Here is an 11498-nt window from a genome sequence, read left to right as displayed (position 1 = left end):
ATTTTAGTAGTAAAAGATTAAGATATTATTAATAAAGAAGACTAGATATATATTTCTTTTCTTTAAGTAAAAAAGGCAAGGTTTTTCTATACTTGGCTTAAGACCTAGCTTTTTTAATTCTACTACAAAGGTCTTAAACTAAAGCTTAGGTAAGTTATAAAGGCTATATAAAGCGTATTGTAATAAGAGTACTTTTCCTGTAATGTTAAACCCTAGGGGAAATCTATATATAACTAGCTTATTATTTTTACCTCTTAGTATATTAATAAAGGCATTTTTAATATTAATCTGTACAATTTTAAGGTTAAACTTGGCTACTAGAGCTATTATAATCTAAAAAGATCTTATAGTAAGAGTTACTATATATATACTTTTTAAAGTATTTTCTTAAAAGTTATTACATATTATAATACGTGCCTTATACTTAATTAAGTAACCTTTCTTATTAAACTTATATATAAAGACCTATTTAACTAGTAATAGCTTTCTAGTTACTTTTAGTTATAATATTTCTTTCTATATATACATTATATACAGAGTGCTTACTTTAAAGCATATAGCTTTAAAGAAACTAGCTTTATATAAGTATCTTAGTATTTAGTTTTATAATATTAATAGTGCTTCTAGGTTATCTTTATAAATCCTTTCTTCCTGTCCTAGGCTAATACTAATACCTAAGTTTAGTAGGTTTAGATTAGCAGATTTGCCCTTTACATAGGTTCCTTTATTTATTGCTTTTAGTATTATAGAAAATATTATAATAAGTTTATCCTATTCCTTATAATCTATCCTATACTAATTAGGCTTTAAAAGGAAATTAAAAAGACTAAGTAACTTACTTCTAATTACTTTTCCTAAGTCCTGTTTATTTAAATACTATATTTATATACTTAACCTTATTAGTTATATAGCTCTATTATAGGCTTTTATAATAAGGTGCTTTTATTATTTACTAAGTATTAGGCTACTTATCTCTTTAGAAGTTATTTATAAGGAGGTTTTTTATTATTATATATATCCTGTATATATTTTGCTATATATCCTATCTAGTGTCTATTTGTATCTTAGCTCTTGTCTAGATAGGGTTAATAGCGTTATTATATAGGACCTTACTATAGCCTGATGTTCTGTAGAGAGGCTAGTTATAAAACTAGGGTTTTCCAGGGACTTAGTATTCCTGGAGTTACCCCTGTCCTTAAGGTCTAAATTATTAAATCTATTATAACTAGTCTCTCTAGGGATATTTTTATTATAGTCTTAGTTTATATTAAAGAATTTTTCTTAAGTATTATTACTTTAACCTATATTTATTATAATTATTAAAAGGATCTTTTTAGTATCTTTCTAGTTTTTATTACCTAATACTAAACTTAACTTAGCTAAAGTTAATTTATAGATATTACTTATATTAGATGTTTATTCTAGTATATTTACTAGTAGGTTATTATACTTTTATAAAGCCTTAAGTAGTACTATACTATAAGCGCTAGGAGAGTTAATTCCTAATAAGGGTTTACTTTAAAAAGGTCTTTATAGTATACTTAAATAAGCTATACTAGTATTTCTAGGCTATACGCTAGGCTTTAGAGTTTTACTTAGTATTTAAAGTTTAATTAGTAGATAAATAGTTTATAAATTACTATTAGGTATATTATTTCTAGTGCTACTTATATTTAATACGCTTACTAACACTTCCTATATAGTAGCTAATTTATCTAGGTTTACTACCTTTACCTCTAAGTTTAAACCTATTAGGATAGATTAAACTAGGAATAGTATTTTATTAATACTCTAATTTATAGTTTAATACTTTAAGATTTAGTTATTTAAAATATTAATTTCCTGCATAGACTTACTATTAAATACTAGTTTATAGAAAGTTCTTTTATTAAACTAAACATTCTACATAATAATTACCTTTCCTAGCCAAGGCACTTATATTTAGTAAAGGTTTCTAGCTATATAGCTTACTAAGTACCTAATATATACTTTAAGGCTTATCTTAAATACTTTTTGCTATTACTATTACTCCTATTTGCCCTTTAAAGGATAAGCTTAGTACTTATATATATAGATACTAGACTAGTTAGGTTATAGGTCTGCATTATGCTTGTAAATTTATAATAGTATATTATTCTAGAACTATAAGTTAAGTATTTCTAGCAAAGATATACTTAAAAACCCCTTTTTTAGGCTTTTATTTAGTAAGTAAATAGCTACCTAGGTAAACTTAGGCTATAGGTCCTTTAGTAAGCATGCTTTATTTAGTATTATATTTAACTTTTTTATTACTTTTTTATTTACTTATTTACTTACTCTATTCAGTTTATATATATTTACTAGGGATATTTTAACCTTAATGCCTTTATTATAGTAATAGATCTAGTATAGTATGTTCCCTAATTTGTCCCCCCCCCCACGGCTTCGGTGACCGAGAGTGGGTCAATAGTGTCCGGGGCCGGCAAGATAGGTTCCGGAGAATACGAAAAGACCAGCAACCGGCACGGAAGGAAGAAAAGAATTCGCATCAATATCGTCACAGGGATCCTGAAGGTCTTGGCGGTGAAGCTGGAGCATGTGAGACACTTCCCAAAACTGCCACCGAGGTCACCTTAGGGCCTAGTGCCACACTACGTCACCCTTGTAGGACCGGGCCTGGAACCTCTTAACGGCCCCCGACAGCCTCTGTTGATTTTACTGTAGGCATCCGTTGGATATTTCCTGTTTTTCTTCGGTGACGCTTTTTGGATGAAAATCCATTCAAACAGCGTGCGGTTGTCAAGAATTCGCCTCCTTTGGACGGGAACCCTTTATTCTTCCTTGAAAGTTGATGTTGTGACGTTTGGGTTACTTATGTAAGGAAAAGAGAGCCAGTCTAATTTTACAGTCCAGATCATGTGGACTATTTTCCTTGGTGAACCCTTCCCTCTTATATAATTGGTATCACTCTCTTATCTCGTGCTTCTATCGACTTCTATCTAAGTTGTTAACTCACCACTTATCTTCCTCAGTAGTTTATTCCCTAGAGACCCTTTATCTTTTTGTTTGACGATAACCATGTCATTTTAAACTTCAATCAAACGCCTCAGCTCATAAATCAGCCAATACCAATAAGTCGTTTCGATACCCCAAGTCCCTTGTTCTGCTAAGCGCACCCCCTCTGCGTCTACCCCAGCCGCAGCCCAGAGCCCAGAGCCGGTGACCCTTGGACCGCTTTTCTACTTTTGGGAGAGAGGGGGATCTTGCATCTGTATCCGTACCCGTACCTACGCCTCAATTCTCTACCAACTCTCCTCCTGTCTCCTTGGTCCTCTCTCTCTCTTTCTCACACCGCGACTCACCTCACTTCCCTCCTGCACTTTTCACTTCGCAAAATATTCACATATTTTGTGACTCTCTTGGACAACTCAGAACCCTACTCCAGAAAGCAGAACTTCCTCCCCCGCCATGTCTGCGGTGCCGAGCCCCACGATCAACGGCTCGTCTGCCCAGCAGCAGCCATTGCGCTCTGCCCTCAAAAATGAAGATGACGTTGATCGCCCGTGTCCCTCGAGCGGCTCTCTCAAAGGTACGTCGTAACTTGGTCTTGGCCGAAGCGTCTTGCTTCACGTGGCGTTTATGTTGCGCAATTCGTCTTTCTCAAAGAATATATCGGATGAGAGAGAAATCACTGGGTGCATCATGAGCTGTGACGTGGGTTCAAATGCAAAGAATGCTATATCCGAATATACACAATCTGTAGCTTCACTCCCACGATTATGTCTGATCATGCCCCAATATTTCTCTCTGCTGTGCATCTGGTCTTGCATGCATCTCTTGCGCTTTGTTACCAAAATTTCCAACCAAAATGATCCAATGCTTATATACCACAGCTGTCCAGATCGCCGAACCCGAATCCGAAATTCAAACTCTCGAGGATGACTCCCAACCTACGAAGCAATTCCCTACCAACCTCAGGCGACGTCTGAGCGGTAAACCTCTGCCCTCTCCTCTTCCCAACAACTCCTCTAGGTCTTCCTTCAGCGACAGTCCTTCTGGCAGCCGGCCTGATGAGACACCTCCTACTTCGAACCCTTCTTCTCACCACCACCACGGTCATGGTCATAGTCACCGCGGTCAGTATTATAGTGAGAAACTACTCGCCCAGGTTGGAGATTGGTTAGAGCATGAACGGGCCAAGGCACACGCGAGAAAGTCAAAGAAATCGCACCGCAGGCGCAAGTCCAAATCACCAACCAAGGATACGAAGGGAGAAAGTGTCGTGGAGGGCGTGCCAGAACCTCAACCGGCTCAAGCACCCGCACAAAGCAGTGATGGACGACCTCGCTCCGATTCTCTCGACTCTGGCTCAAGCGACATTTCCTTTGACCGACTTCAGCGTATCCTGGAGGAATCCTTATCTCACATGGGTCTCAACTCTCTGCCTCATCTGACTCCTAGAGTATCCCGCCCTAAGCATCGAAAAGTCCCATCTCGATCTTCTCTTCGTGGCCTTTCTTCCGACACTGAATATGCGGATGGCGACGCTATTGTACCCAGCTGCGATGTCTGGCTTGACAACTCTAAGACGATGAGCTACGGAGGTGGGGCCGCAGATGTTGAAGATCAGGATCCGGCCGATGCCGATACCAAGGCCGATAAGGAGAAGGAATATTGGCTTAGCTTCAAAAACGAAATCATCCGCATCGCCCATACGTTGCGACTCAAGGGATGGAGGCGTATTCCCCTCGGTGGAGGCGATAAGATCTCCGTTGAGAGGCTTAGTGGTGCCTTGACCAACGCTGTCTACGTCGTCACACCACCGAAGGAAATTGACGAGGCGGAGGGCAAAAGAAAGCCCAAAAAGGTCCTTCTACGCATTTATGGACCACAGGTTGAGCATCTCATTGACCGAGACAACGAACTATCAGTCTTGCAGAGATTGGCACGCAAGAAAATCGGACCTCGGCTGTTGGGAACATTCAAGAATGGCCGTTTCGAGCAGTACTTTGACTCTATCACGCTTACACCGGCAGACCTTCGAGATGCCGACATGTCCCGTCAGATTGCCAAGCGAATGAGAGAGCTTCATGATGGTATTGATTTGCTCCCGCATGAGAGAGAGGGCGGACCAGCAACATGGAAGAGTTGGGATCAATGGCTCGATAATGTCGAGCGAATCGCAACTTACCTTGATAATGAGTACGAGAAAGAAGCTCAAGCTCAAAACGGTCGACGCGACTCCGTGGTGCATGCCTGGAAGTCGAGAGGCTATGTATGCGGCACCCCTTGGCCTCAGTTCAGGGACATGATGGCCAAGTACAGAGCCCACCTCAACAGTTCCTACAACGGGGGCCAGCGAGAGATCAAGGACAGTCTAGTCTTTGCCCATAGCGATGTAAGTTCATGACAAGACGCTTTAAATTCCTTGGTTAACAAATTTACAGACGCAATATGGAAATATCCTCCGCATTCGCCCGGATGACGAAAAGTCACCCCTGCTTCAGGCTGCCAACAAACACAAGCAACTCATCGTCATTGACTTTGAATATGCTGGCCCTAATACTCGTGGTCTCGAGTTTGCCAATCACTTCAACGAATGGACATACAACTACCATGATGCTACAGTACCCTGGGCGTGCGACGTGCGACGATATCCCACCCCGGACGAGCAACGCCGTTTCATCAAGGCCTATGTCGATCACCGTCCCCGGTTCCAAGGCAGCAACTCTACCCCTCGACTGGCGCCATCTGATAGCAACGTGTCGAGCGGCATGTCTACGCCACTTGCGACACCTTCCAACCCTCCTGCGAGCAGCTCGAGCTCCATCGTCGAATTCATGCTTGATGCGCGAGTACCACCAGGAGGATGGAGCGCTGCAGAACGGGCCAACGATGAACGAAGCGACCAGCGCGTGCGAGAGTTGTTGGAGGAGACTCGACAGTGGCGCCCGGCCAATCATGCTCACTGGATCGCGTGGGGCATCGTGCAGGCCAAGATCCCAGGTCTCGACGAAACCATCCAGGAAGAAGACCTACTGAACCCCGATGAGTTCGATTACTTGAGCTACGCCCAGGATCGGGTCATGTTCTTCTGGGGTGACTGCGTGCGTATGGGTCTTGTTAAGCAGGAGGAGCTTCCTCCCCTGCTGCAGCAGTCTATCAAGACTGTTGAGTACTAAAGCGCAATTATCACTCTACACTTGGAAAAACATTCTGGCGGACACGGCAGACATACCAGGTGAGTGCGTTCCTACTCAAGGCTGAGGCATGACCAGATGTCTCCTATGACTACGTCGTTCTGGAAAGCTAGAGCACTTTTCAGACTTTCAATGTTGGCAAGCTCGGTATGCTAGAACTTTTTCGCAATTGCCTGGATGAAAGATTCCCGGTTCTTAAATTCCAACGGGCAATTCTCGAGGCTTGCACTTTTAGCAGTTCAATCGATACCATTCCAAATGAAATGCAGTTATAGCTATATAGTCCGCCTCTTCTCGTGAATCTATGCTTGTTTTTAGGCTGTTGTAAGTTAACAATAGGCCGTGACTCTTGTAAAAAGTGATATCTATGATCCAATCCTCTATGCATCAAGCTTGAGTCGGTCAAGCATGGCGTCGATCTTGCCTTGTAGGATCTGGTAGTTGATGGCATCCGAAACAAACTCGTCCTCTGCTTCCGCTCCGTCCAACGTCCTTACGGCACCTCCACCATCGGATTGTCCATTGCCGTCATTCTCCTTCTTAATCGTGGGTTTAGTACCAGAAGAAACGCCGTCTGCGGCATCTATCGATGTCCCAGCTTGTTGTGCCATCGCAGCAGCTAATTCTGCAGTGATCTCTCCCTCCTCATCCATCATGTCTTCCAGACCTGCATCCTCAAAGCGATATCTAAATCGATCATCAAGGTAATACCGAATATCGTCCAGCAATTCGATAGTATCTGTCTCTTCACGAACAGTGATCCGTTGGGCAGACTCTGCAATGAGAGCCTGGAAGTCTTCCTCATCTATGTAGTCCTCTAGGCGATATGCAAGATAACGCGCAGCGAACTCTTCTAATCGCTGGACACGAAGATCCCACGCTGCATGTATCACGTCGTAAATGTTGACGGGCTCCATCTCTATTTGTTCGTCCTCTTCACCCGTGTTGCCGTTTCTTTGCGCCTCACCATGAGTGCGGTCTACCAGCACATTGGATGTACCGCTGCCAAGCGTGCTGATGGTCAGAGCAGCTTTACTCTTGAGATTATCGAGGAACAGCATATCTGCAGCGTATAATAGGTCCAAAGCGTGCTCGAGGGGGCAGCTAACAGTCTCGGTGTAGAGGTATGTAAGGATGATTTCGAGAACTGCGGGCGTGCAGTCGACGGTGATGATTCGGAGATGTTCATCTCGTTTGGATTCGACGAAATCACCCGAAAACATCTTCTCAAAGTACTCGCTTCGAATGAGCATTGCCTTGTGAGCGGGATAAAGGACTGATTTGCGTTTTATGACTGTTTCTTGATCTCCGGCTGGGCCAATCGGTATAGTAGGGGCGTCTCTCGTCGGTGTTGTCTGGCCAGACTTTTCATCCTCGATATCGATGGGCTCATCAGCGCGAAGGATAACATCTGCAAACATTGAGTTGTCATATTTCCACTTGATATCTTTCACCTGGTCTATATCAACAACCATTTTTAGTCCGACGACATTTAGTTTGAAGAAACTTTCGAACTGCCCTCGAGCCCGGTCAACTTCAGATTGATACCGTTGGCGAGCAAGTCTCCTGTCTCCGCCTGCGAGAATAGTCTCCCATAGAGATTCAACCTCGAGCTGTTTGCTGACCTTGTCTAGGCCCTTGAAAACTTCTTCTTCAGAGTCAGCACCGCCCACAGGTGCGATATCACGAGGAACCTCGCCCAAGTAGAGGTATCTCAAGACAATGATGAAAGACTGCACAGGTACAGCGTTGGCAAGTTTCCAAGTGGTGGTATCAGGGACAGCAGCAAGTTTAGCACGGAAATAAGGTGACCGTGCTATGAGGATGAATTTGTGAAGGTCAAAAGAACGAGAGCCTGAGACAAGGGTGATATCTGTTGTCTTGGGGCTTGTACGGCCAAGAAGAGTAGAGATGTGAGTTGACCAGTAGACATAAGGATCTGAGGACTTGGAGAAGTCATATTGGAGGAGAAGGTTGCGGATGCGATCATTGAGGGCATTGTAGATGCATCGTTCCCCTTGGAAAGTATTTCGTTCTGCTAGGGCGCCTTTGAGGGTGTTAGTGGCTGGCTGACTGGGGTCTCAAGTCTTGCAAGTGCCAGGTTGGCAAGACATTTGTTTATGATGAAAGAACAACAAATAGTGACCAATTGTACAAGTCCAAACTTACCAGACTCTAATAATAGCCGGACAAGCTCATAGTGTCCACATAAACTTGCCTGCCTGTGTCAGCTCCAAGCTCTGATGACTTACATCACTTCCAACACTTACAATGATGAGAGGCGTGTAGTCGAAACGATCCTTGCCATTGATGTTCACACCTTGGCTGATGAGCTCTTGACATCTCTTTAGATCGCCATGTCGGCACGCCATGAGGAACTCATTGAACTCGGGGCTCTCGTCAAGAGGATTCTCCTCGAGGAGAACGCCACTCTCGATGAGCCGAGTTTCTTCGCCAAGCTTTCCCTCAAGTTCGAATTTGCGGAGAACCATGGTTGAGTAAGAATATCAGGGTAAAGCTAGAGAGAGGACCGTCTCTTTTAGGTGGTCTATAAGTATGAAAAGGAGGTTTTATTTTTGTTACTGCTTTATCTCCGAAACCCGCCCGTTCGTTCCTAGTTCATGATTATCAAAGCATGGGGATCCCCCTCCAAGGGAAAAGTCGCCATCATCACTGCGGGCTGGAATCAGCCAATGACGGGCTGCATCTCTTTCGCATCGAGGTTATCACGGGATCACGTGCCCGATCCCGTTATCTTTCTATCGAGATGTCGAACATGGCTTATATACATAACATCTAAGCCCGCTTCCTCCGGGCATTGTCATGTTGTTGACAATCATTCTTTTAGGTTGGAATCTGACGTATTTACTATACTTGTTCGTTTTCATGTTCTTTTTATTTTCTGTTTCTTGGTCTTGCCTGATGATCTTTTTTCCTGTTAACCTACCTAGCAAAATGAAGCCTTGATTCAGTGCCACCACCCACAGTCTCCTGCCAAGCTTCTCACTTAGCTGGCAAATTTGATTCTTACATTCTTCGAACTTCGCTCTTTGTACAAATCGAAAACATGAGTCCCCTAAAGAAACTTGTTCTTCTGATCTTGTTTATCTCATTCATGGTATTTGTAGCCTTTTTTGGCCGAATACCTGCTCTGAGGTTCGTCTTGCAATTGTCTCCTGTTTACTTAACTTAAGATACTGACTCGGGATAGACGAACACCTATAGCCGCACTGCATAGGTTAATATGGATTCATATACCCAATTTGATCGCTAGGATAGATGAGGTGCTTACAGGAGGGAGAGTATCGAGCTATCTGTCCCGGTTTAGTAACATGATGCTACATGAGCGACACTGGACTGTTGTGGTGAGTTGTCCTGCGAGTGCTTTCGAAATGGCGGCAAAATAACAGTTCAGATTTTCTTCATGCTCATTATGGTTGTGGGCGAGTACATGTTCATTCCTCAAGCGTGGCCAAAGATTGAATCTTTCACCAAACTCATTGTCGTGGTTACCGTGTTCCTCCCCTACTTATTCCTCTACCTGGCATGTGCTGCTGATCCAGGCTACATTACGCCTGAAAACCACGCCTATTACATGTCGCTCTATCCCTATGACCACACGCTTTTCCACCCGGGGCACATGTGCCGTACGTGCAAGTTCCTTAAGCCTGCTCGTTCCAAGCACTGCAGTCTGTGCAAACGTTGTGTTGCCAAGGCTGATCATCATTGCGTCTTTATAAATTCATGCGTTGGTTACGGAAACCAGCACTGGTTTATACTGCTACTAATCTCTACTGCGTTTCTGTGCACATATGGTGGCTTTCTTGGACTGTCCATTATCAAGGTACGAGTTCAGAGGTACACTCCTGGCTGGTCTGTGTGGAAACCCCGAGGTATGACAGTCAGTCAGTATTTGGCTGGTTGGGGTTGGGGCATTCAAGACAACGTCAACATGGGGGCCTCATCACTCCTTGCAGCTCTGACGTCTCCATTGGTTTGGGGGCTGCTTCTGTACACGCTTTATCTCGTTTATTGTGGCACTACGACAAACGAAACCCTCAAATGGTCGGATTGGAAAGAAGATATGCGGGATGGTTTTGCTTTTCGTCGCTCTATGCCAGCAAATCGTCAAAAGAACGAACGAGTTGAGCCTCGCTTCACGCGCTGGCCAGTCGAGGTCCAGCAGGTCATTGTCACTACTCAGGATGGACAGCCACCAAAGGATGAGCTTCGATATCCTGGAGAAGGCGAGTGGGAGAGGGTCTGGAACTTGAGCGATGTCGAGAACTTATACGACATGGGACTGTGGGATAATTTGGTCGATATATTTGTTCGTGACTATGGGTTTGGGAACAAAAATGACGAACCCAATGCTGAGAGACGGCGCAGGCGGTGATAATCTGTATATGGATTGAGTGAGCCGGTCGCAGAGAGTGATCCGCAGGCTGACTGCAGGAGCCTACCTGTCTATGGATGTCCGCCTCAATAATGTCAGTCTTCAAGAGACGTCACCATGTTTATTTCTTTCCTGGATCACCTGCACTACAAGCAATCGTACAATATCCTGTCTTCATACATGACTGTTTTCGAGTTTCAGGCAATGACGATTATGCCGTGATTGGCTTCATTCAGCCTCCTCAGGTTCGACGCCTGCAGATGCTCGGCGCTCTTTCTCTGCTCGCGATTGTTATCGGCGGCTCCGCCATTATTTTTGTTGGGACAAATGCTCTCTTAGGTCGCAAAGAGAAAGATGAACTTGGTAGGGCAAGGCCACCAGGTCAGGCACGTTTCAGTGTCGGCCATGAATGGAGCATCCAGACCTGGATAGCTATTGTTGGTGTTGCATTTGCTCTGTTATCTTATGGTTTCACATAAGCATATGTTCATCTATTCGATACATGGGCTAGTCGGCAGGCTCAACACAGCAATGGCCTCGACTATGCTCGGCATCTCAACTCTCAGGAATCATTCCGTGATGCTAAATATCCTTCCTACGTTGGATAGAGAGAAAATAAGAATACTAGTTCTCATATCAGTGCTGCCATTGTGTTTATCATCCTCGGTTGCTTTTCCATCATGGTTGAATATACCGTATATGGATGGCTTGGTCCATCAGCATTGACTTCCTGGATAGGGCAACATGTCTTTCTGGCAGAGACCGGGACAACGGCTCTGTCCAATAAAGTGGCTAGCTTAGCGTCTGAATATACAGTGGCAGAGTTTGATCTGGGCAAGCTGCGGATTTCAACGCGAAAGGGAGGGGAAGAGGATGCCATGTTGAAACCCAGTGTATCATCTGATGGACAGCAGAGTGACTCG

At 43.8% G+C, this 11498-nt stretch overlaps 3 protein-coding genes across 3 annotated transcripts; 2 read left to right on the top strand and 1 right to left on the bottom strand.

The window, feature by feature from the left end:
• Positions 1-3447: 3447 nt before the first annotated feature.
• FSUBG_4477 (choline kinase) lies at positions 3448-6161 on the top strand (the record flags this gene model as incomplete). The annotated part of the gene is made up of 3 exons (XM_036682470.1): positions 3448-3568; positions 3873-5377; positions 5427-6161. The coding sequence occupies 3 exons, from the start codon at positions 3448-3450 to the stop codon at positions 6159-6161; spliced, it is 2361 nt and encodes a 786-aa protein (XP_036540093.1).
• A 398-nt stretch (positions 6162-6559) lies between these two features.
• Positions 6560-8671, bottom strand: FSUBG_4476 (BTB POZ domain protein; the record flags this gene model as incomplete). Its single annotated transcript, XM_036682469.1, has 3 exons — positions 6560-8226; positions 8349-8397; positions 8450-8671. The coding sequence occupies 3 exons, from the start codon at positions 8669-8671 to the stop codon at positions 6560-6562; spliced, it is 1938 nt and encodes a 645-aa protein (XP_036540092.1).
• Positions 8672-9246: 575 nt separating this feature from the next.
• Positions 9247-11054, top strand: FSUBG_4475 (SWF1 spore Wall Formation; the record flags this gene model as incomplete). The annotated part of the gene is made up of 5 exons (XM_036682468.1): positions 9247-9335; positions 9391-9417; positions 9508-9544; positions 9595-10513; positions 10777-11054. 5 exons carry the CDS (start codon positions 9247-9249, stop codon positions 11052-11054), a joined length of 1350 nt encoding a protein of 449 aa, XP_036540091.1.
• Between the last annotated feature and the right edge of the window lie 444 nt (positions 11055-11498).

This window comes from Fusarium subglutinans (assembly GCF_013396075.1).
Source record: "Fusarium subglutinans strain NRRL 66333 chromosome Unknown NRRL66333_c0000040, whole genome shotgun sequence".
NCBI lineage: Eukaryota > Fungi > Ascomycota > Sordariomycetes > Hypocreales > Nectriaceae > Fusarium > Fusarium subglutinans.
Note: the sequence above shows the minus strand (reverse complement) of the source record. Positions and strands in the feature narration are given on the sequence as shown.